General features: G+C 33.7%; 1 protein-coding gene across 1 annotated transcript in view; it reads left to right on the top strand.

Annotated features, from left to right (window-relative positions):
• CSMD1 (CUB and Sushi multiple domains 1) overlaps positions 1 to 27,416 on the top strand; it is a 1,262,314-nt gene that overhangs the window by 1,099,374 nt on the left and 135,524 nt on the right. The window contains exons 39-42 of the mRNA XM_074922368.1: positions 917 to 986; positions 3,202 to 3,318; positions 7,558 to 7,767; positions 19,647 to 19,835. Of these exons, the coding sequence (XP_074778469.1) occupies positions 917 to 986; positions 3,202 to 3,318; positions 7,558 to 7,767; positions 19,647 to 19,835 (586 nt within the window). The remainder of the gene's footprint in view (positions 1 to 916; positions 987 to 3,201; positions 3,319 to 7,557; positions 7,768 to 19,646; positions 19,836 to 27,416) is intronic.

Genomic DNA, 27,416 nt, shown 5'->3' with positions numbered 1-27,416 from the left:
ACTCTTTTACTCTTGCCAGTTTATTCAGCTTTCACATTTCAACAGCAGAATGCATAAGCTGAGTTCCTCAGAGGATGGAATTGACAGAAAAAGACTTTTATTTGTGCTACTATTTTCAGCTTGAACTGTTACCAGTGCAAGCAAAGCTGGGAGCATTTTTGCAGCTGGTTCTGGGCACCTGCCCTGAAGTATGTGGAAATATGCTTTGCAGGTTACAGCCATGTCATTTTTCACTTCCAGCTACCCCATGATTCTGCTTGGTTCTTGTGATATTTCTTAAAAATAGGCAGAGTAAATTAAACATGACAGCTAAGTAAAGAGGCAGTTACACTCTTATAGCTGTCTGCCAAGATGTTGCATGTATGCAGTGGGTCATGTTGTGAGGCCATGTGAAAGTTCAAGGCTTTCTGGTAATTGTGGATGACTGTCTTGGCATGGTCCACATCCATACCATCTGTAGCAAGCAGATGTGGAACAAAAAACTCTATGTCTATACTGTTCACTCCAAGCAATGGCTGATTCACTCCAGATTGCAGCCTGAAAATCAACTAGTATACACTGTGGATGAGAACCCTGGAACTGAAATAAGGAGTGAACTAATTTGACCATATGAATGCATGTAGTGAGCTGCTTCTGTCTTGTAACCAGTCTTATATTTAGTCAAAAATGTGAAGAGTTTTTCAAGTTATCAAAGGAAGAGTGTTTTAGAACATCTATCCTGTAGAAAAATAACATAAAACCTGAAGTATTTGAAAATAGAGTTTAGAAAAAAATGTCACAGAAGTAATTATAATGCAGTTGGTTGATACAGGAAAAGACAGGGATAAGATGACCCAAGAGGTCCTCTGTAGCTCTGCTTTCCTGGAAAGTCTCATGATAAGTATCAGTAATTTTATATTTTGCCCTTTCCAAACAGGGCCGTTCTCATATTTCTTGTATGCCAGGAACGGTTCGACGCTGGAACTATCCATCTCCTCTCTGCATTGGTATGGACACTTGTTTTCAGTGTGTTCTGAACATCAGTCAGAAGAAAGTCCTGGCTTTGTCATGCCTATTGTTCCCTCACTTAATTCTTTTTCATTCAAAACTTTCTTGGGTTTCCATTTGTATTTGTGAAATATGGAAAAATAACAATAAATCTTTGTATATATTGTGTATGCTATTTTAAAAAAAAATATTGTGAGAGTGGGCAAAAAAGGAAACCCAGATGTTTGCCATTGTTTATCTTGTCCTGAATACTCTGATTTGCATCAGGCTGAATCTTTTCAGAAGGGAGGGAAAGTTAGCACATTCCTTTTGCAGCATGCTCAGCTTGGAGAACCTTCTCAAGAACAAGGCAGGTCATGCAGGGAGCCTAGGCTTCTCATAGAGCAGGCGGTCTGTCTGCAGTGAAGAGCAGCTCTGAAGCCAAGACTTCAAGAGTGGTGGAAGGTGGAATGAAAAAGAGTTTTAGGGATCCAGAAACGACTGCCTTTTTTCATCTGAGAAAGCTATTAAACGATGCTAAGTTAAGCAACAAAGCTAAAAAGAATTTCCTTTTTAAGCACACTAAGACCTTACTCAACAGATCTGAGTTTTCCCTGTGTAGATAGTCTTGTTCTGCTGTATTGTTTCTTGACAAAGTTTAAGACAGTTAGGAATCTCGTGTCTTTTGTCGTGTTTATTTCAAGAAAAAACAGGAATGGAGGAGCTCCATCATAATTCTTTGTTACTTTAGCTTTGAAATACATTTTTTGGTGAATACTTTTAACTAATACTCAGTCAGCAAAAGCTGCTCCTTTGAGCTTCATATCTAAAATGAATTTAAAAGATAGGGATGATATGGAGCAACATTAATGTGAAATGGTTTTAGACATTCCTTGTCAAGTTGGACCTATTTTGTATTGTCAGCTGCTATAGAAGCAGTCACTTCTGATTAATATGAAAGCAGCGTAGTTCCTTCAAATCAATTTTAGAAATAGAAAATTTATTTAGAAGGGTGTATTTGGGGGTTTGGGTGAGGGTTTTTTGTGCAAATTTTATGTTTCACCTTGTATATGAAATGCAGTTCCTATTTGCAGTGTGCTCATAGTTTGTTTGTTTGTTTGTTTGTTTTCTTTAATGCATGAAATTTTGCTGTCCTGACAGCTAAAATACCTCCAAGCGAACAAACAAACTCTTAAAACACAACCACCCCTCCCCTGCTTCCCATCGTTAAAATGTTGATTTTTTTAGAAATGCAAACCAAAATCTATTCTTTTCACTAAATCATGTTTTAAAATTGCAGGGAGGTAGAGACTTTTGAGGGGTTTGAGACTGATTTATCAGCTTTTTAATGGAATTCTTCCTATTTTGATTCAATTTCTTGTGTAGTCTCACCTGTAGATTATTTTTATTTTTTCAGTACAATTATCACAATGTACAGTATCATAGTATCACAATTCTATTACCAGATCATACATCACTGTAATACCTGGCATGAAGACTCATAGGCTTTAAAGTAATGATTCCTCAAATAATAACTATAAATGAGAAGAACTTACTTTGATTTCTTAAAGTTAACCTTCCATCATATTAGTGTTCTAGCAAAGGTGTAAACGCAACCATGTCTTTACAAGTTGCTTGACTTATTTCCAATTTAGATTTATGTTGTCTTCAATGATGGAAATGGCTTTTCAATCTCCAAACAAGTGACTTTGATGAAGAAAAGCATAAAGATAGTAAACAGAGAATATTTCTGTTATGCAGCTAGTCTATCCTCTTTCTGAATTAAAGAAAGAATTGTGGTGGGTTTTTTTGGTTTGTTTTTAAAATCAAGTGTGAGTTTAGCTATATTAACTAGTAAATTTGCAGCTGCATCATGGATTGGTGTCATAATTCAGTTTAATTCCAAATATATTCCTCTCATTATGAAGCCTATCTCAGCATAACACCAGAAGTTTTTAACTGTAATTGGCCAGGTCAGACAATGGGTTACCCACTCTGTATGTGCAACTACACATTTGCAGTAAAACACAGTGAACATATTCCATTAAGTAATCATTTAGCTCTAACCCAAATTCTTTTCTTTTTCTCCTTCATGAGGAATGATTGACTTAATACATTTCACTGCTTGGGGGTCATGGGGATAAAATGGAAAATCCATTTTTTATTTAATCATATGACAGATATTAAGAAATAATCATATTCAAAGATACAATGACTTTCTTTTATTTTTAATAGCTAAATGTGGTGGAACACTGACAAACATGGGTGGTGTGATCCTGAGCCCAGGTTTTCCTGGAAATTACCCTAGTAATTTAGATTGTACATGGAAAATTTTATTGCCTGTTGGATATGGTAAGTAAACTTATGTTTGAAGAGCTGTTATTTGTAATCATCAGATTTAAATATATATAAGAATATTCTAGCTTCCATTATGAAATAGATTTTATCCAGTGAATGTATTGTGAACGCCCTTCATAATTATGTGCTATCTTTTTCTTTAAAAATAGTTGGTAATTGTAAAATATCTTTGTCAAAGCATCTTGTTATTTGTAAAACTCATCCTGTCTCAGTAAGTGATTTCAGAGTAAATGAAATCTGCTGCATGAAGATATATCAGATGAAATAGATAATGTAACTTCTAAATTAATTAGTGGTCTTCCATTTAATATTCTTTGTCACTTGTCCCTCAAGTGACTTTTTAACAGTATTTCTTATGTTCTGTGAAAATTGACAAAACCTTATTTCTAGCACTATGAATTTGTTTAAAAGTATTCTAAAACTATATTCTAAATCCCAGGTAACAGTTGTCAGTTTAGAAACTTTCTAAGTTTGCATTGAAACTGTTGTCATACAGAAAATATTATCACAAATAAATACTAATTAGGTTGTAAAGGTAATCATGGATAATAAGGGACCTATAAATGCATGTATAAAACACAATCTGCTATCATTATCAGAAATAAAAGAGGAATAAGTTTTCTTGCTGTGAAACATTATGCCCCATAGTGTGAATTCAATGCTAGTGCTCAAATTATAAAATTAATTTTAAAAACTTATTATTAATTATTATTATACCCATCTCTGGAAATGAATATATTTTTCATTATTTGTATTTGCATTTTATAAGAGGGATTTTTGTAGTAAGATGTACTACTTATATAGAGTGTATTTCATTAAACTAATTTGTAGAAATAATGTTCTACTGTTTAAACTAGTACCCTTTATCGGTGCATACCTGGTGAGACTGATACCTCATAATTATGGATAGCCTTAGTAGTCTCAGATATTCTTATAGCCTTAGTATGACCATATACAGGACATCCTTAGATAATTTTGGCATTCTACAGATCCATTTGCAGAAAATATAAATGATAAGCAACTGTTCTGGGGCGATGTTATCCTAATTAGGTTACTACGATGCTTCCTTTTAAAAACAGCCCTTCATTATTTCTCAGACTTGCTCATTTTCTTTAAGCTTTTCCATGTAGACAATGTTTCATGGATTGATTACACGAGTGTCTTGTATCTTATTATTATCCCTCTCACTTCTCAGAAAGTCTTTGGTAGTGGTAATCCTATAAATAGGAAAGATTATGGTTTTGTTCAGCAAGGGATTTAGCAGGTTCAGGGTGTTCATACCACTGATCTATCATTGCTTTCAAAAATAGTAGCAGAGGATATTTTTTACCATAAAGTTGCTACAGGGATCTTTTTCCCAAAGTCCTTGTCAACATAATGACTTTACACCAGGTTTAAAAACTGTGATTGATGTGATGTTTCACAGAGAATTTCCACTGCAAAGTCTTGGATAATATTTTATTTACAAATATAGACTTGTCTACCTAAGAGCTGTTTGTCTATATTCATTTTGTTGTGTCAAAATAAATACATGAAACCATTGAAATATAGAAAATATTTCCAAAATTGAATAATGCTCTAGGATTTTTTGGGGGAAGGTTTTTAATGTGATAGTGAATGAGTTAAAGATTAGCACTGTGTACAAAAATTGATCCAGAGGACACTCGGGAACATGTAATGATTCAAATTTTACTGAAATAATTAACCTCACAGTGACTTAATCTCTCAGTAAGTATTCCTTTATTCCCATCTATTTATTCAAAATTTGTATCTGAAAGATGCCCAAGATATTTTGACTTAGTGCAAGCACACAGAAGTGCTTAAACAAAGTTCAGCAATAATATTGTGGGAGCTAAATGTATCCCAGAGTATAGTGCTCTGTTCATTACATGAAGATATACTGATCATGTAAAAGAAGACACTACTGAAAAAAAAAAAAAACATTTTAAATAGATGGAAAGTACACATCTTCAAGTGAGTTGTGGTGATTTAACAATGACTTCAGGTAGCTGTTAATTGATTAACATTTGGAATAAAGATTAACTCAGTTTGGAATTTTCATTATTTAGAGTCAATTCAAGTGAGAGTGAAACTCCTGTTGAGAATGTAGCAGGAAGTAGTATAATTATAGTATGACCAGATAATGATTTATTTTCTGTAGTTACCAGTCTTATTCTATATAATTTTATGTAAGAAGTGTTTTAGTGTAGAAAACTTTTTCTTTGACATATTCAATTGACAAATATAAGTTGTATAAGCTTAGAGTTAGGGCTTGAGTGACACATACAGTATCCTCGAATTGAAATTAGCAACTTTGAAAAACCTTTTGGAAAAAAAAATCTTTTTGTTTGTGTTTAAAATGTGGCTATTTTAGGGGGGGTAAATTTTTTAAAGCTACTGGTAAATCTACTTTTTACTTTTAAAACACAAAGCTTTCTATACTGAGTATTTACAAATAGTCGTATAAATTCCTTCTCAGTAATTAAATCAGAATTACTCAAATTTAAAAGTACTCTGTGGCTCATATCATAGACTATTTCAGAACAGTAGGCTAGTCTTATTTAAATAACTAAACACTAATTTAGAATCTATATACATATGTCAAATTCAATTATCTGCTTGTCACTTTAGCAGCTTAAGTGTAATACTAAGTGGCTGCTCAGTTCTTTAGAATTTCTTTGCTGCTGATATCCAGCCTCTGATCGGAATCACTAAATGCTGTTACTGAAGTCAAGATGTTTCCAAGTTCTTTGGTGTCCTACCTCATGTTAAATCCTGAGATCATTGTAAAATTAGTGAGTTCATTCAAGTCAGGCTAACTATCCAACATCATAGAAGAGACAGCTGATATTGAGACTTCAGTATGTCCTGCATGTGCCTCTCTATTGATAGCACTGGAATAAGTTCTCTTATTCATCAGCCGAAATACTTGTTTTCATATGTCCCACTCTGCATAGGTCAGAGAAGGTACTGAGTAGAAATATCCCATATTCTTATGAGTGCTCTATAACAACCAGTTTATTTGGTAGCTTATTTAGTTTCTCCTGTAGAAAAAAGAAATATCCCTTTTATACATGTGACTAGTTATCGAATCACAATGGCAAAGAAATGAGCTATAAAGCAAGACTGAGTGACTGACTTAGCCTGGTGATTAATCTGAAAGTTACTTCCCTGGAATGAAAAATGCCTCTACTGCTAAATAAGAATGTTAAGCAGAGAGTTAAGGCATTGAACATTTCACACTGCTTTGTTGGCTCATTCAGTAATTCTGTTTTATTCCATTCCAGTTCATTCTTCATAGTCTACCAGAGCAAGGTTAGGTCCAAGCAGTGTGGTCGCAAGTTACTTGGCACTATTTGAACCAGGGGTTCATCCCTTATCTCTCATTTGATATTATATATACACATAATTTGAGGAGCCTGAATTCCAGGTCCTTAGTCCACATGAAGCGACAGAACTTAAAAACAGCTCTTCCCATGAGATTGTATTTATACTTCAAACTGTTCAGAATTCTGGGAGTCATCTTGCTCCCTTTCATTTTGTGAGAAAGACCTGGTTTGACCACTTGGCTTTTGGAGAGGGTTTGTGGCAAATGATCCTAAGTAACTGTCACCAGTCTGGATTTCAGCGCATCATATAGTGCTGAATATAGAGTAGAATGGCCCAAGCTGGAGGGAAGACGAGGCGAATGTAGGTGACTTGGGTCAGGAAAACCAAGTTAGAGTAGATAGTTGGGACTAGGTAGGTAAACTGCCTCTGAGAGGTAGCTCTGTTAGTAATCTTCCTGGGTGCTGAGCTGATCCTGAGCATCTATTAGAGGCCTAGCCCAGCTACAGTAATGCTCTTTTATCAGAGTCCTGACAATGCCATGACACAGCAGGGTTTGTGATGTGCCCCTCCCTTGAGTGTTTCTCTTTGCTGGTTTAGGAACCTGATAAATATCTGGTTGTTGACTTTGTGACTTCATTTAATTGGTCCCTTCATGTATGGTTATGATATTTATTGGGAAACAAAAAATTAGCAGCTTGAACTCTTGCAATACTTAGTGGCTATTTCCTTAATTTAAGCATCCCACTTTGAATGATGACTAAAATATAAACAGAATGCCTACAACAATTATTAAGTCTTTTGTTTTGTTTTGTTTTGGTTTGGTTTTTTGTATCTGTATGCTGTAGCACCGAGCAACATGATTTATACCAACCCTGGGTTTTTCTTTCTTTCTTAATGCTGCAGGTGCACACATTCAGTTTCTGAATTTCTCTACTGAAGCAAATCATGATTTCCTTGAAATTCAGAATGGGCCTTACCACACCAGCTCTGTGATCGGCCAGTTTAGTGGAATGGAACTCCCATCACCCTTGCTAAGTACTACTCATGAAACACTTGTCCATTTTTACAGTGATCACTCAGAAAACAGGCAAGGATTTAAGTTAACATACCAAGGTAAGTAGGAATTAGCACAATGAACTTTATGGTTAAAAAGGAAAAATAAGTATTTTTTTTAATTCTAAAAAATATATTAGGCATATACTATATAGCATTTTTAAATCTGTGGATTGTTTAATCCATTGGCTGAACTTTTTTACAACTGAAATTGTGTTGAGTTGGAATCTTTATTTTACTGATGTAAAAAGTTTAAGACGAGGTGATGTCATTTGCCAAAAGCCACATAGCTGATACCCCTTTCCATCCCATTAAAGTATATTGTTACTGGAAAATACTGCCAATATTCACTGTCTTGTTTTCCAATTTATATAACCTTGTTATATTTAATGTAATGAAGGAAGATTTCAAAATATATTATGAGTTATTTTAAATGTTAGGTGAAATTTTTTATAATTCTTGTTATATTTTTGCAGTCTAGACTTTGAAGATATACAGGACATTTCCAGATAACACACATCCCGTATCTGTATTTTAAAATGCATATATTCAGTATTTGAATGTGTGAACTTTTTGTGGTCTTCTGCTGCTGACTTTTTTCTTCATCTTCAGTGTTTGTTTTTTCCCCATTAGTGACAATAAAACATTATTAATTTGTTCATATTTCTAAAATGTTAAAATAGTCTTACTGAAAACTGTCAAACCCCATTGCAGGATCTGAACAGTTTAACAAAATGGAACAGATGGCTTAATTCTCATCTAACTGCAGTGAGGGATATTCATGCCACCTTATTCTAGACTCTTAATTTAGATAACTTGTTTAAGTTTTCATACATACATATATAAGCCTTTATGTTAGTATAAACATGTATGTGTTGTGGGTTAATCCCAGTGGGCAGTTAAGCACCATGCAGCTGCTCTCTCACTTCCCTCCCACCCCCAGTGGGATGGGAGGAAGAAGAAAGGAATAATAAAGGCAAGAAAGCTCGAGGACCAAAATAAAAAAAAAATTATTGTTTAATAAGTGAAGGATAAGGGGAAGAAAAAGAAAAGAAAGCAAAGCAAGTGATGCAAAGACAATTGATCACCACCTCCCACAGGCAAACTGATGCCTACCCAGTTCCCAAGGAAATGATGGCTAAGGTCCCTAAATCTTCCCTCTTTCCCTTTTTATTGCTGAGTTTGATTTTATATGGTATGGAATATATCTTTGGTTAGTTCAGGTCATCTGCCTGGTTGTGTTCCCTACCAACCTGTTGCACACTCCCAATCTATTCACTGGCAGAGCAGAATGAGAAACAGAGATGGCCTTAATGCTGTGCAAGCACTGTTCAGCAAAAGCCAGAGCAGTGTTAGCAGTATTGTTTTAGTCTCAAATCTAAAACTCAGCACCATATGAGCTGCTATAAAGAAACCTAATTCTACCATAGCCTGGCCCAGTACAGTATTTATTTGCATACGTGCCTGTATACAGTTATAGTTAGATCATATCTACAGAGTCAGTGGATAGAGAGGAAGATTCTGAGCACCTGAATTAGGCTAATGCTGTAAACCATGCCCGTGAAGGGGTCACATCTCTCTATTGCCTGTGGAGTTTTGATACTAAATTCTCAAAAAAAATAATAATTTTATAAGAATTTTATTAATTTTAGCTATTAGTCCAAATAGTTATAATGATAGAAAATTCAGAAGAAAGATACGGATAAATTAACTGATATTTGAATAATTCTAATTTCAAATAAAAAATACAACTAATATTACCTTGTTTCTCAATATGTGTAGTTATAGGTGTAGTTGTGTTGTTGAATTACTGAATGCATATACATTCATCCAGTTTTATTTTCCACATGAGTGAGAGGCAAAACAATTTCTCCATTATAGAAAACTGACACAGTTCATCTTTATGTAATATTCCTTACTTATAAAGAGACTATGCCATGACTCATTCATGAATACTGTTTTGAGGAAGCACAGTATTTTAGTCTCTACATTAAAAAATACCAGGTTTTAAAATTTTGAAAAAACACAACATAACCCACTCAAATAAAAAGATATTGGGGAAAAAAAAAATACAAGGTGCTTATTATTTATTGATTTTTTTTTCTAATGTTGAAAGTTGCTAACACTGTCATGTTTGGTCTTTAAGTCATTAGGATCTACCAGCTAAACTCAGTCTAATAAACTTCTAATTGACTTATTTTCCCTCTTCCATATACCTTATTTTCAAGCAGATTTTGGATTTTTGTTCTTTAAAAATGGAATATCTTGAATGTGTTTATTTTTCTTCAGATAGCACAACTTCTCTCTGTTGCCTCTGAGATCCCAGATTGCATAGGCATGTCTATTGTTAACATTTCTCCTTTGGTAATTCTAAGATTATCGTATTTTATAGCTTCCAACTATTGAGCACAACTAACTTGCTCAGCATGATTGAGAACATCTAGGAAATTGTACTCTTAATTCAAGATATTCATAATCTAAAAACTTCTCCAAGTATTATAATTCAGTGTATTCAACATTCCTCTGATGTGCTCTGACAGAAAATGCCAGTGGTTTATAGTTGAGCAATTTTAATTTTTCTTTATTTTTCTTTATACAAAGTATATGTTACTTTTGATAGCTGACTTTTCCAGTCCCGCATCTGTTGCCCTTGATACTATCTTGTCTTCCAGATTGTCTCTGGATTTTCCTACTTCTTTTGATATTATACTTCTGGATTTCTCTTTATTCCTCTTAGTCAGTCTGCAGGTGCTGAAACTAGACTTAAAAGATAATTCTTCACTACTCCAAAATGTTTGTCTTTACTTCTTCTTTCTTCTCTGTTCGAAATCGTGTTTTCCTTTCAGTAAGTCAAATAACTGTTAAACAAGTCTTAGTCTGATCTTCTTGGATGACAAGACTTATACTGTTGTGATGTCTGACTCATGCTCTTGATATACTTCTGTTATGTAATTTTGAAACCATTGACCAATTTCAACCAAATTTCACAGTTCCTGGAAATATTTAAAAGGAATATTGCTAATGAGGATGAAAGGGTCCCGAAATAGTGCCGTTATTTAGGTAAAGATGCAGCATTACTCAACAGATACAAATTCAGGTTAGCTTGCTAGCTACCCAGTTAGAATATTCCTTGTCACACTCAGTTTAATACACACTGTGTCTTGCCTTACTGCTATCCATGGGATGTAGATGTGAGAGGGAGATAAAATATGAGAGGCTGACGTGGGTGTCACGTTCAGAATTTATTTATTAAATTTAATTAAATAAGTTTATTTAAACTTATTTATTGTGTTTCAAGGTCTTGGAGATGCTGCAAATAAGGTAAAGTAATCCAGAAAAGGCTTAATCATCATTGTATCTGCTTATTAGAATGTAGTGCCCAGATATAGGTAAACAGAAACCATATAGATATGTAGATACAAAGTAGTATACATACAAAAAAAGGAGACTTTCTTTGTTCAACTGCTGACAAAGCAACGAGCTGAATTCAAACATTCCCCTGACCAGTAAACCTAAAAGTTGCCATATCCAACAAAATAGTCTTGAAGCCTATCAGTAAGAATTTAGAATTTCCAAGAAGCATATTTCAAAAGTATTTAATCTCTAAATTCATCTAAAATAGGCATTTCAAATTAAAAGGAAAAAATAGTTGTCAGGGCTAGGTAACGGTTGTATGTAAGACTGGAGGGTATATAACACTGCAAGTAGATGTAGTGCACACATACTAAATTCTGCAACGAATTAGAACAAATTTATACAGATTATTAAAAAGATTAATTTTTCTCAGTACTCTTCCTCTTGTCCACTTCTGCCATTTTTATAGAAATTAATTTGTAAAACAAAGCAGATGGATCTGAGGACCTGACACTTTTATACATTCAATAGATTTTTTTTTCAGACTGCTTCTAATTGATCCCATTTTAGGATGTCCTAATATACTATAATTGGAAAAAAAAAAAAAAAGGTCTATAAATTAAAAAGCACCAGTTTTCTAATAATGAATTTGATATCCCTTAAAAATAAATGAGTGGGCGAAAAGAGTCCATAGTTGTAGTCACATTCACGAAACCCATTCTAGTGTCCTAATGGATGTGTTGCATATTAGAAAGTGCCCATAAGACTGCATAGCTTAATCCTCATCTGATTTTTTAAAATGTACTTGTTTATATTAAAATGGATTTAAGATTAAATTTTTGCTTTCAATAAATGGTACTAAACTTGGTTCAATTCAAGGACTGCTTTTTCATAAGTGGAAGAAAGTGTCATTTCTACTAACTAGAACACAAGTAATGGCATTAAGAGTAGCAGATTTTTTTTGCAAGATAGATGCCTTATTATAAAGATACCAATCTAAAAATAAAGGGAGATTGTTAATGCTTATTCCAGAAAACTTCCATATCACAAAAAATTAAGTTTTCTAGATATCTTAGCATTTTATGAAGGATAAGTCTTTTTGATAACCCCTCATCTCAGGGGAAAGCAAAGAATATGAATATTGTATAGTGAATAATAGAGTCAATAATGCTATTTCTAAGTTTTTCTACTGAATTTCTGAAGACAAAAAATACTTACGAGACTGAAGCTTAGTATAGCCTGGGATTGTACTCTGAGCACATTATTTTGGAGGAATAAAAGTGTATGCATACTGAGAACAGTAAAATATTTGCTTCACATGCTTGAAAGGAGCTAGTGCTGCTCTTAAGCACCAGCCTTTGAATTCTCATAGCACAGGATTTGAATAGATAATCTAAATCACTTAGGTACTACGTATTTCTGAATGCAATAAAAAGCTTTGTCTCTTTAGCAGAACCCTAGGGAAGTTACAGCTCTGAGTACCATCACCAGTCAGATCCTTGTTTTATGCTCTGATGTTTCCATGTTTTGTTATCACTTCATCTTTGCAATTGCACTACACAAGGAATGGTGGGTATTCCATTCTGTTCAACACTGAGTTACTGAATTTGTTGTGTTGTGAAACCTCTTGTTTCACTTGTGGCAAGAAGGAAGTTCATGCTGATTACTCAAACTATCGTCTGAAGCAGTTAAGATAAACTTTATTAGACATTATTTTTATTTGTTTGTAAGAGAATGAGAGGACTTTAAAAGTGCCTGATTTTTAAAATAACATCTTAAAGTTTAATTATGCTTTTTTCTGTTGTTGAAATAATTATTGTACTGTTTAATTAAAAAAGCAGAAGCACTGAGAAGGGGTGTCTCTTTGTTATCACCACTGTGGTTTTGCCACCTATGAAAACCAACAAAGACAGGAAGAAACTAGAAATACGTAGAAGAACATTTCTAAATTGCATTTGACTGGCAATCTTGAGCTTCTGAAATGCTCATATCTGTCGACTCAGTTTCTGAGATGTAAACAGTCTATGCACACTAGGTCTGAGGAGAAGAATAACAGTCACAAAAATTTGATTGGCAAGCCAAGTTAGCTAATTACAGGCTTGGGATTCTCTGCATATAGCTGGAATGACTCAAGATATATGATGGATCAGAAGAAATAAATAGGGTTTTTTGTCCTCTAAGAGATTCATAACAGAATTTAGTACACAGAAAAATATAGTTAGTCTAATGGTTAAGACATATTTGAGGTTTTTAATCATTGGCTATGTTATGACAGTTACCTCAGCCTTTAATATTTCTGGAATATCTTTTTTTCTGCATAGCTTTCCATTTAGAACTAGGGCTTCTTTAAGGAAAGCAGATAAAAAGTTTTCTTTGTGTTATTTTTATTGGGGGAATCCTAGTTCCTATTACTAGAACTCTAAGAGCATTTTCAGTCTGTTCTGAATTTCAGTGTAGCATAAAGTTTAATATAAGGTGAGAATCTTACCCTTTTGTATTTGGAGAGCAACATGTTCCAGAAAACACAGAAAAAAGTTCTAATTGCACTGCCTTTCTTCCACAAGCACACTCATGTATATACACAACATGCTTTGAACATGTTAAGTCTGATGACCTTTATCTAGCAAAAAGACAATTATGATGGAGCTTCTGAGTCACAGGAACCACAGAGGAAAACTGGATTGTTGAAAAACTACTATATATCTAAAATGGTTTCAGAATATGTCCTAAGGGGAGAACACTAATGGAAATAAAATAAGATCTTTTGGGGGGCCTCCTGGCAAATGAATTTCTAACTCGTGACAAAATTAAACCATGTTCTGTGACTCTAATCCTGAGATATTGCATCTGGAAAAATTAATGTTCTTTGGTGCCTAAGGCAATAAACTGAGTTTCCAGATTGCTAGTCCTGTCCTGGGGTGCAGCAAATCATATCTTGGGCTTCCATAAAAAAGAAGCGTGACCAGCAGGTTGAGAGAGGTGAATCTTCCCCTCTGCTTGCTCTCATGACACCAGCCCTGGAGTATTGCATCCAGCTCTGGTGCTCCCAGCACAAGAAAGACATGGATCTGTTAGAGCAGGTCAAGAAGAGGGTTACAAAAATGATCAGAGCGCTGGAATATCTCTCTTTGAAGAAAGACTGAGACAATTGGGGTTGTTCAGCCTGGAGAAGAGGAGGTTCCAGGGAAACCTTATTGTGGCCTTTCAATACTTAAAATGGTCTTGTAAGAAAGATGGAGAGAGACTTTTTACCAAGGTCTTTAATTACAAGATGAGGGGTAACCATTATAAACCAAAATAGTATAGATTTACATTGAGCATAAGGAAGAAATATTTTAAGATTAAGGTGGTGAGACACTGGAACAGGTTGCCCAGAGAATCACAGAATCAACTAGGTTGGAAAAGACCTTGAAGATCATCCAGTCCAACCATTCACCTAGCACTGACAGTTCCCAACTACACCATATCCCTCAGCGCTCCTGTCAACACCTACTCTTAAACACCTCCAGCGATGGGGACTCCACCACCTCCCTGGGCATCGCATTCCAACACCTAACAATCTGTTCCTTAAATAAATGCTTCCTAATATCCAGTCTATACCTTCCCTGGCGCAATTTGAGGCCATTACCTCTTGTCCTATCTCTTATTACTTGGTTAAAGAGACTCATCCCCAGCTCTCTGCAGCCTCCTTTCAGGGAGCTGTAGAGGGCCATGAGGTCTCCCCTCAGCCTCCTCTTCTCCAGACTAAACACCCCCAGTTCCCTCAGCTGCTCCTCGTACGACCTGTGCTCCAGACCCTGCACCAGCTCCGTTGCCCTTCTCTGGACACGCTCGAGTCATTCAATGTCCTTTTTGGAGTGAGGGGCCCAAAACTGAACACAGGAATCGAGGGGCAGCCTCAGCAGTGCCGAGTACAGGGGTGAGATCCCTTCCCTGTCCCTGCTGGCCACGCTATTGCTGACACAAGCCAGGATGCCATTGGCCTTCTTGGCCACCTGCGCACACTGCTGGCTCCTGTTCAGCCAGCTGTCAATCAACAGCCCTAGGTCCCTCTCTGACTGGCAGCTCTCCAGCCACTCCTCCCGAAGCCTGTAGCGCTGCTGGGGGTTGTTGTGGCCCAAGGGCAGCCCCCGGCATTTGGCCTTATTGAAACTCCTCCAGTTGGCCTCAGCCCATCGTTCCAGCCTGTCCAAGAAGCTGTGGATGCCCCCTTCCTGGAAGTGTTCAAGGTCAGACTGGATGGGCCTTTGAGCAACCTGGTCTAATGAAGTATGTCTGTGCCCATGGCAGGGAGGTTGGAACTAGGTGATCTTTAAAGGTCCCTTCCAACCCAACCCAACCCATTCTAGTCTAGTCTGAGAAGTGGATTTTATTCTTGAGTCTGTAGTTATGCACAACATGATACTGGAGGAATACACAATAAGACTAAATTAAAGTTTAAGTACCCTTAATTGTAATCTTTCCTAAAATTTGATTGTTTGTGTGCTCAACTCTGCTAAGACAATTTTTCAGTAAAGTTATTTCGTGTTGGAGTGTTATAGATATATGTGGCACTTGCAAAGGCAATACGTCACCATGTTAATATAAGAAGGAAAATACATCTGAATCATAAAAGCAAGGTAGCACAAGATCAATTAAATTTCTTTCGAGGATTACATTCTTTTCTTACCAGTGGAAAATATACTGCACAAAGAAATGGCAAAAGTCAATATGAGATAATTTTAAAATTCAAGTATTTGACTGCTGCCAACACTGGAATTAAACCTTTCTCAGATTTACTTTACTTTGGTCTTCATTTCAGGGTCCCACTACATTTTTTTCTCATGTGAACGGTATATGATTTTTTAAAACTCATTATCAAACATGTCTTTGGGCATGACACTCATAAAAAAAGCTTTCTTATGTAAGGTGTGACATCAGGATTTGTGAGTAATATTTGAAAGTGATGACTGAATAATGAATTGCTCTGTTAAATCAGGTATAGTTGTTGCATATATCAAAAGAATAGAGAAGAATATAATTCATATTTTTATTAAAACTATGAAGCATATTTCCTGAGTGGCCTCTAAATCATATCATAGTCAGATGGATCACCTGACTTATAGTTACTCCAAGAATTTATGAGTCATCTATAGGATTTATACCAGAAGTCACAAGCAGAGAGTATCTTCACATTTTATACCTTTTAAAAAAGAAAACAAAACAAAACTGTGCTCTGCTTATGTGAAAGTGCTTTCACCCCTGGCTGACTGACCTTCAAATTTATGGTAATCTGCTTTAGGCACAGGTTCTATTCTTATTAAAACAAATACTAGAACAAACCCCCAAAGTTTCTGGTTGTGTTTTGTTTACCTTACTTACAATAAGAAAAAATCATATGCATCTCTGAATAAACACTAACTAGAATTTTAAAAGGTAGGCTTTATTTTTGCCTTTAGCAATCCAAGGGACTTTAAGAGATGTTGAGCAAATTAGGGGGTCAAAGAGATGTTGATCTACTTTTGGATTTCCTTTCACCTGACCTGTCCCTGTGTTTTCTTCTCATGTAGATCAACAAGATAATTTTTTTTCTGATATGAATTTTTAAGACTAACTTAATCTGAGACCATATAAAGTATGTTTAAAATGTAACCTATGAATACTGTATTACAACAAATTAACCAATAGAGAACGATATTTTCCATGAGTATTCGTCTCCTCAAATGGCTGTACAATCAAAGTTTGAAAGTTTTAATACTTATTGGCATTTCTCCAAAAACATTGGAACTATTGGGCAATGTAGTGCTGCAATTTGTTGATAAATCTCTGAGATTCTCTGACCCTCCAAAATAAGCTTCTACTATGTTTTTGATATAATTGCTAAGTAGATTTTTATATAAATTATTAGTCTTAATATGTGCTAAACTCTTAAATAATCTTTCTTGTACTCTATTTTGTATAAAGATGTTAATAATGAAATTATCTGTAGTAGTACTGTATGAATAATGATAGCAGGAGTAATAATAGCATTAAAAATTAATAAGCCATTACTAGATTTAGCACAAAATTTTAATGAATCATAATTAAGGTAGAATAAAGCTTCTGTATTTCCTTTCCAGTAGCAATTAATTCCGATTGTTACGTTTTCATTTTCTTCTCTTAATTTTTTGTTATTTTTGGGAAGGGAGTTCTGACTTATTAGAGGATTTCAGAATATTTCTGGCACCCCCACATCTCTTCCATCTTTGTAATGTTACGAACACTGAATTCTGGATTCCTTAATCAATTAGGAAAAAGCAGAGGCTTTCTTAAAATAAATCTATTTATTTTATAGCATGACTGCAATCAGCAATGTTTAAAAAAACTCATGACAGTAGCTGTACTTCAGTGAAGCAATTAAGTACAAACTTGCTTTAAGTAAGCACTTAAGCACACCTAAATTATATGTTTAGCTTAATCTTGCTGCAATGGCTTGTTTAAATAATCTGATAAGTATATATTTCTAGGATGAACATGTCCATATTTTAATGATTAGCATTGAAAAAATAAGAAAATACTTTGTTCAAGAATACGTTCTTCATCTCTCTTACTGTATTTTTAGAGCTCGGACTTAAAAGCACATGTTAATATAAAGCACACTGCTATTACTGTTCTTATTTGGACTTTCCTATCTTCTGACAGAAGTATTTCATAGCTGTAAATAGAATGGTCAGAGAAAGCAGGGCATTCATCTTCTCAATAATTGTTTCTTAAATAGCTTTTACTTGTTATCTTATCTATGTGAAGTTGTTTGTGAATTATTCTACGTAACTTTTAAATAAAACTTTATTTTTTGCTTCCTGTGGAACTATTTATCATTCAAATATTATAAGGAAATAAATATATCTTCAGTATGAAAACATGTAGTTTTAAATTATATTTATATCTTATTAAATGCTATAACGGAAAGATCCCTCTGAATTTTTATCACACTAATTTATATGAATTAAATACATTTAATTGAATAATATTTTGAGATCTTTGAAAACATAAAATCTAAAACCTGACATTAAATATGATGAATCATTAATACAATTATTTGTACGGAGATATATATCTAGAAGGAACTTTTTCTTAGTAGCCTTCTGTCACTTTTCTAGATCTTTCTGATGCTCTGTGACTTTATAGCTTTTTTGTTTATAGGATTTATTTTTTTTTCATTGTTTAATATATATTAAAAAATCCAGTGGACTTTGAAAATTTTGTATTTCATAAAATTTTAATGAATGAACGACTTTGTTATACCTTAGTAGAATACTCACTATATTGTTTAAATGTGAAAACACATTTAAACAATTTCTGTGATTAGTTGTGTGCTGATTTATTGCTGAAGTCATTGTACAATTGATGCAAGTAATAAACAAACTGTATTATTTCCACTCAAATAAATATAAGCCATCATAGTAATACATAAGCTTATCCTCGATCTGAAATGTTTGTTTTTCTACATAGTGCTCACAGAGCTGAAAAACTCCATTTTCTGTTGTGCTGCAGTTGCATCCATTCCTAGTAGATAACACATAGAGTATTACATGAATGTTATCAGAAGAAAAGTTGTCTGAAGTTCTTATGCCATTGTTAATTTTATAAGTATACTTGTATATAAATAAAAAAAAGTATTTTCAAATTTTGGAAATTACACTGTGAACATGGTCATTCAATAGATATGTGTTTTTGATAAATACATTTAATTTCAGGCATCATGGACAAGTTTCTTTTCCTAAATAATTTTACTATTTCTTACTTGGAATTGATTACATCTTTTCCTGTTATTCGGATAGGAAAAAAATATTTGAAAAAATTTGTAACAATTTTAAATCTTGGGAATTTTAGCAGAAAAGTGACCACCTGTTTATTTTGGTCAATTGAATTCTTAGTATTAATGTGTGCAGCATTTGGATTCAATGCTGCTGCATTCAGAGAAAGATTGTTTTTATTTCAGACTTAACATCTTATATTAAAACAGTATAAATAAATTTTATGAAAATATTTGATGTACTCATAAAATTGTGTCAGTGACATGCTAAGAATATCCATTTTATTTATTAAATAATTCTATGTATCTTGGTTAAAAAATTTTATCCTATTATAAATATTATATATTTATAGAATATTATCCTATGTATATAACATTATATATTCTCAGATTTTAGGCACTAGGTCTGAACCTAAGAATTTATTTTAAAATATCCACATAATTTATATAATTTCCTAATCTGAAGCTTCAACATGAACTATTGAAACACAATATTCCGTCTTCATGCCTTGCACCCAATGTTTCTCTGACCTTCCTCTCTATATTTCATTTTATTCCTGATTTTAATCTTTCCTACGCTTTCTCTTTAGAAATATTTTTTTCATTCCTTTGTCAAGATCTGGATTGTCCCAATGGATGATTTATTTCTCGCTATGTGTTAATCACTCTATTACTGGAGTTTGGCATTCCAGAGTTTACCTATTACTTACTATTGCAGAATTTATATTTACCGTTGCAGAATTTATATTAATGTTTACTTTTTGTGTTGAGAGCTGACTAAGCAATAAAAAGTACTTCTGTTCTCTTCCAGCTTATGAGTTACAGAACTGCCCTGATCCTCCTCCTTTTCTGAATGGATATATAGTCAATTCAGATTACAGTGTAGGGCAGTCAGTATCATTTGAATGCTATCCTGGATACGTTTTGAGGGGTCAGCCAGTTCTCACCTGCCAACATGGAATCAACAGAAATTGGAACTACCATTTCCCCAGATGTGAAGGTAACTTCTGGTAGTATTTTTTCTTCAGAACTCAGAATACTTTCTGATTCTTGCTTACTTGTTTCTGTGCGTGTAAGTAATGCAGCTTTAGCTGAAGATCTGCAACTTTATCCTAATCTATAATGCAAGCAGCTAAAATCAGAATAGTATGTGCTTTTATAAATCATAAATATTTTATGAATCATGTTCCTCAGCAGTGATTTATTTTTCCTACTAATATTTGTCAGTTGTATTGGTTATAAGAACTCAGGATGCTGCCAGAAGCTCCAATTTACTTTTTTTCCTTCTTTTTTCTGATCTGAGGATAACCAGGGCATTGTACAATGCAACATATAAAATTTTCCATCATAAAGTTTTTACTTGGACTTTGATCTAAAAACTACAAGCACAGAAACAAAATTTTTGACATTCCTTTAGACCCATAGAGGCTTTGACAAACTCTTGTATGGGATGTTATGACAAAACTACGTAGTTGTGTAGAATTGAAGTGGTGTCATAGATAATGAACCAGCTAAGAAGATATACAACAGACTGAAATAAAAGGTTTCCATCATAACAGGTTAATGATGCTACAGGTTTTCACTGGAGAATATATGTTCAGTGACCGTGACACTAATCTGGAAAGATGAGACAAAAGATTTTCTACGCAAAACACCCAATAGCTTTTAGCTTAGTCAAACCAGAAAAAGCTGTGAGGAATTAAATATTTAACTGAGATACAGGTATTCGACATGAAAAAACTGAAAGAAGGGTCAGTCATTCTGCTTCAGGACAGACTGCTAAGGGCTAGAAAATAACTTACCAGTGGGACAGGTTAGCATAATGTTTTCTACTCTAGATTTTTCTGTGCATTCTTATGAGACATGGAGAATTGAATATTGTCAGAAACAAAAACTATGCTAGATGGACTTAAGGTTTGCTTCTGCACTGCAATTCCTTGCTTCTCAAATGAGGATTTTAGTTTAGCAAATAATAATTTCAAATTATTTTCTTATTACTTCTGAGGTAGGCATTCTCTGAAAGCTTAACTATATTGCTCTGCAGCGTGAATGTGTACTTTGTACATGCGCTTGGGAAGGGACGCTCATATTATTTCCTTACGTTGTCATTTAAAACCAGTGTCATCATAATCTGTAAAAATTAAGTTCTAGTTCCATAATTGTTAATGTGAATTATCATAAATTGCTCAGAAATCTAGTAAACTAAATATATAGAGGGGGTTGAAAGTATTGCATATTTCTTGGAATGCAAATGGTTTATAAGGGAGAAATAAAGTTTAAACTGAGTTTTCTTGATGAAAGTTTTCACAGACACAAGTCTTTGTCCATCTGAGACTTGTTAAAGCATAAAAACAATTATGATACCTCAATCTTCATATTTTAAAAATATTGATTTTATTATAATTGGAATTATTAAACTAAGAATTATTAACTCTTTTTTCAATTTAAACTGTATTTTATAACATTATTGAGTAGACATTATAGAAGTCTGACAGGCTCCAGGAGTAAGACATAAATGTGCCCTTACTGGCCAAGGGGAAAAGACAATGTCTGGACAGAACATTTGGCCTTGGAATGAGAAAACCCATGACCCCTGACTTCAGCAGTTCAGCTAGAAAGTAGTACATGTTTGAACAAATGAGAGTATTAAGTTTTGGTTTATTTTCAAACTAAAGAATAGAGTTTTACTGCCAGTCGCTTATGCTGGTCTTCATTTATGATAGTATAGAAGTGAAAGCACTAAAATGATGTTTCCAGTATTGAATGGCATTAGGAAATATCTAGCATATGAGAGAATGTGTAACTTCTGTACAATCAGTGGGTACATTTGCTGTTAAATGGCTATCAAGATGTGTCTGCTGTTGCCATGTCTTCCATGTTTTCTTGTTTTTTAATCTGTGCATCAGCTGGAAGACAATTTACACATTTCGCAAAAATATATATTTCAATAAAAGTGAGAAGGAATGCATGCAAACAATTTAAAACTTACTTTGGACTATTATTTTCTCTTTTGAGGAGAAGAATATTTTAAAAAAAAAAAAAAGAAATAGCAACATAAGCAGTTAACATAATTATTAAATAATTGTATTCTTTTAGAAAACTATACTTAAAATTGTGTTGTGAAACACCTTCTGAGCCTTATGCAACTCCACTGGTTCACACTGCAATAGGTAATATAAGCATCCCTTATAAAACTTTATCTCCCAAAGGAGAAAGGGTGGAGAGGCATGAGAAAATGTATTTCTTTATGAGAGTACAGCTAATGCTTACTTAGAGACATACAATGTGATAATGCATCACATCTTTGTGAAAATGGGTTGGTTATAACACATAATGAGGGTTTTTGCCTTTTTAAGTATTTTTTTTCCTGACCCTTTTACCACTGGCATATTTAAATTAAAGATGTGAACCATCATCTCCCATATCTTCTAAGTAAAAGAGTCTGTAACTTTCCTTTTACTTTTATTAATCTTGCTCTGAAAGATTCTATTAAGGCCACCTATCTCTTTTTGTTGACTGTTAGAGCTAACTTCTGTACTTATTTTAAAGAATTCATTCAGCCTAAAACATGGGCTTAAGTACTCCAGTTATGTGCTTGTTTTTCCTAAGGGTACTGTTTTATGTGCCTCCTGAATTAGACAGTAAATGAACGGGAGGACTGCAGATTTCAGTTTTGCACTTAAATGTTTTACAAGTCCTATTCTAGGTAGATAAGACCTTACATTGAATGTGATCTGTAGCTCCATGTGACTTTTAATTAAAAAATACAGAATTTTACAAAATATTTTTCTATGTATAACATAAATTAATAAGTAGTTAATTTTAAGATTTAAAAAAAGAAGACAAGGAAGAACTATTTAAAGAAGATACTTTTATTCAAAGGAAATTGGGTTATGAGTTCAACTTTTAATGATCTTTTGAAAGAAAATACAAGGTTATTCATTATAAAACTGGGCTATAGGCAAATATGAAATATTTTTCCTCATATTAAACATAAAGTTTTACAATATCCTTTAAAGAGTCATCTAAAAGTGTAAAGGATGATGACAGAACATTATTAACAATTTTTCCTTATACAATACAATGCTAGAGTGAAAAGAACAGTTAGAGTTACAAACAAAATATGAGGTAAGCATAGGGGCTATCATGTCCAGAAGCAATGATGCCACTCTTAAAAAATGTTGGGGAAAAAAAATATCTGAAGAACATATGGAAGATATGGAATAATTAGTTGATAATAAAATAACTTATGTGTAGTCTTTATATAAACAGGTATGAATGTGATTTACTCTGATAAATTATAATATTAGTGTATTTAGTCATTCTAAATCTTGCCACCTGATGATAAAGGTTTTTAAAAGTCATTATAATATCTTTTGCCAGTCAGCTACAATGTGCCTTATTATCTCATATAAGAACAGAGAAAGAAAATAAAGGACATAAAAAGATAAGAGAAATTTTTTTTTTCTCTCTTCCCATTAAGGTTGACTTTGCACTCCTAGAATACAGACATTTAAGATACCAAATCCGTATTTTTTCTGTATCCTTTTAGTTTACTAATTAAAATGAATTTTAACAAACATTAATTTCTGAGATGCAATTTAAAATGTTTATCAGTGGAAAAACACATTGTTTTGCATATTTTCTGAGAAATCTATCTTCTAGTCAAGTTATAATCCCTGTTTTCTTTGAAAAGTTTTCACACTTACTGTATTTTGTATTGTTTCATTGAATATTGTTGTAGTGTTAGGATTAGAGATTTTTCTAGCTATATTTCAATCTTTTTATTGCCAGTTTTTATTATTAAACTTGTCGGTGTTTGGAATAATCCTATATTTTAACAAGATAAACATGGAACTTTTAACTTTAAATGTTGGTCTTTTACAACACTTCTTTTTGGGATCCTTTTCGTAGTGCTAAATCAGGAATAAGAAGAATAAAGTGTATAAATTAAAGTTAAACTGAGAAAATGGATAAGAAAGGTAACCATTATGTCATTCACCTTTGAGAAATAATCTTCTAGCCTCTTCAATTGATAAGAAATTGAATAAATATCACCAGTCTTTCTGTTTCATTATTCTGGCTTGTAATGAAGCTCTCTATTTTATTTACGTCATTAAATTAAAGGTTTTCCTTCATGTTTAATAAGCTGCTTCACCTTTTCCTAATCAAATAAATGCTGTGTGAGATTTCTCTGCTTTTGGAACATCTGGATAAGTTAATTTATTTTCTGAATCAAAGAAAAAGAAGAAGCTACCGGAGTGTCTTTGCTAGCTAGTATTATAACGCTTCAGTAAGACCCTTCCAAAGCCAGTGAAATTTTCTGTTCAGGTGCTGCCAGGCACAATCTTCAACACTAAGTGTTTTTAGCATCCTTTAGAAACCTAGGTGCCTAATTTCAAAGTTCAACACTTTTTGGTTTTATATAGATCATACAACTCTTAATTTATTCCTTTCTTCCTAATCCTAGGTTAAGTTTTTTGAGTCAGCCTTAGCCTGATTTTGATTTCTTCCACAGCAGTTGTGTGGTGATGTATTAAAAAATATCATATAAATTTGTTGGATTACCTTCCACAACAATTAAATCATATAGAAAAAAAATTCTTTATATCCAGAAGTATTTTTTAACTCTAAAAGAGATTAAACACCTGACTAAATACTTTCACTTTACATTTGAGAACATCACTAGGTTTCCTCTAGTTTGATGGTGATTAAACCCAGATATATGGTACTGGGAAAGTACGTTTTTTTTCTGATCTAACACAGAATGAAGACATCTTTGGAGTTGTAAAAGGACTTCAGATTAATATATTTCTGAGTAGTGATACTGATGCAGCACCAAAGGGCATAGCAGCCTTTTATCTTTTCTATTTCTTAATCTTTTTTACTCCCTAGAGAAACATGGTTCCTAAAAGAATACTGAAGACACTTGAGGTCTGTATGAGAAGTAGTTTAGATTTTTAGAGTACTAATTAGCATTTTCTATGTTTTCTTAGATGAAGTCAGAATAAAAAATTTGTTCTACTTGAATTAACATTCAGAAAAAGAAAGTAATGTTTAGTTTATAATGACATGAAGATAAAGTCATTCTTTCTTTTTTTCTGCCCCCCTGTCCAGATAGTTTTAACTCAGTAGTTTTATTTTCATTTCATAACTCAAAAAAGTCATTCCTCTGTTCTCTGTTATTGACATGTCTGTAATTCAGAATGTACATTTGTCCTGGTTCCTTTGAATATGAATCCTACTTTCCAAGCCTATCCACAGTCATCTACAACGCACAGCTTCACACAGCTGAGGCCTGAATTCATGCATCTCCATTGTGTATGCAGTTGTGTACGTTTATAGTTATGATTTCTGACCAGTTCAGGTTTCTTAATATTTTGAGTGAGCATGCAGATTTTTCTCAGTTTCTCAGGTAGCACACCACTTGCTTTGTTGAAAATTCATTTCTGTCCATTAAAGCTCAGTCTAGTACTGCTGAAAGAATTATTATGGCATCAAAATGCTTTTGCAATAAGGAAAACAAATGGTTATAAGGTCTCTGATCATGGGAATTTGGCAGTGGGTCTGAGAAGGAAAGCAATGAAAGATTTAAATCACTTTTCTAGCTATGGACAGTATTATTAGAATTTCAGATCAAAACCTTTTTACAGAAGATTGCATATACTTCAGAAGGCTGAGAGAAATAAGAGATCCAATACTGTCTCACAAAAGAAAGTTGACACTGCTTCAGGGGAAAAGGCTGGGTTGTCAGTGCAGTTCTCCCATGGAAATCTGACAATGAATATGCCACCCCGAAATGGTTCATAAAAAAAGTTTTATGAATATTTGTCTGTAAGATGTAGAAAATAGGTCTGTGATTCCAGAATATTAAAGACACCAGGTATTTCTCTCTTTGTTTCCTTCAAGTAATAAAATCATTATGACAGTGTCTCTACTGTTATTATCATTAGGTGTTCTTGCTTTTCCACTGTTGCCAAAATATATTGGTAAGAACTTGCTGTATCCAAGTTACGAAATAGGTTGCTTGAATCCTCACCAGTCTGTTAACTTGAAATATTGGTATGGTCAAAAGCAACATGACATAGATGCAAAGTCACGGCTTTAATGTTATTCCAAATAAAATCTTAAGAGTTTAATGAAATACTTATCATTAGTCCAGCTACAGTGCTACTAATATTTAAAATTAGGCAATGTTAGAATGATATACAGACAAACTTTTAATATCTACCCCTTTCTCTGATTTACACTCACTCTTCCAGTACCTATATGGTCTTAAGGTCAATGGTCTCAATCTGGGAGAATAGTTACAAGCCCATTCTATACAGAAAACCTATTAGTTATCACTACCTTTTATTCAGAATTATTTTAAAAATATATATAATCTATCTTAATATATAAATACAAATAAAAGGTAAAATATATATATTTAAAATATTGTGTTGCATACAAAGACAAAATGAAGAAGTAGTTACCTATCAGTAGGTAATTGCTGTTACAAGTTAAAACAAGTCTCTGGACTGCCGGAACAAGTCCAGAAAAAAACTGACAGTCTGTGGCCTGTTTTGTCAGCTTAATAAAATGTCTGTTGCCTGTTATTTGCAGTGCACCACTATATTTACTGGGCTACATGGCTAAGGTTTTACTTGTTGAGGGCTTTTAATCCTTTCCATGTCTTTTCTGTATTCCATTATTTCATTGGATTCATAGTAATAATAGAGAAATGTTTAGTACCCTTCAGACTTCTCACATGGATTAAGGGAATTATCATGGTGAAGGTCTCTCAAAACCAAAAAGCACCATAATTTGTTTGTCTACTGGCATTAAAAATTGCCCCACTTCTATGTTCAGTATAATGGTAGTTTGATATTTTTAGCCAGCTGAGGTACTATTATCAAATTTTTGTATATTAGCTTTTCCTAGTGAGATCAAAGATACACTATTTCTGATTTAATTAACTGGAAAAAATCCTGGGACCTGGGGGAAGATTTGAACAGTGGCTCCTGATAGTGCTGGTTTTTATAAACATTTGAACCTAGGAAGACAGTAGCTGTCAAATTGCTAGAAGTCCTAAACTGATATAATTTTTCCAGTCTAGTTGTAGAGTTCCCTCCCTTTACACTAAAGAAAATTTGTGGGTTCATTGTTTGGTTTAGTTTTCTGCCTGGTGAGCAATGTCAGGTACGTCACTAGACAGGGAAAATAGTATAAAAAAAGCTGGTAAATGGTAGTTCTGAGGCTGGAGGCTTGCCCTTTTAAGGAATCGCACTGAAGATCTGTGTTAGCGTTGTGAAAAGAAATTTCAGGGGTTATCTGATCACATGAGAGACAATGTGTATGCCTGTAATGTTTAGCTAAACTGCAGGTACTTGCCAACAGCAGAATAAATTCAAACACCCCTGCTCTGCCCCAGCAAAAGAGCATTTTGCAAATATATATATTCTCCACTGAATTGTTAAAAATTTAAAATTTTCTGAGATTTCATGGGCAATTTTTTCTATAATTGTAAGGCTAGTGGTTGCCATCGAGAGCACTATGGGTAGAATGTCAGGACTTTTCTTCTAGATTTTTCCCCTAAGTC

The sequence above is a fragment of the Athene noctua genome, chromosome 1, assembly GCF_965140245.1.
Source record: "Athene noctua chromosome 1, bAthNoc1.hap1.1, whole genome shotgun sequence".
Taxonomy (NCBI): Eukaryota; Metazoa; Chordata; class Aves; order Strigiformes; family Strigidae; genus Athene; species Athene noctua.
This window is presented reverse-complemented; position numbering and strand designations above follow the sequence as displayed.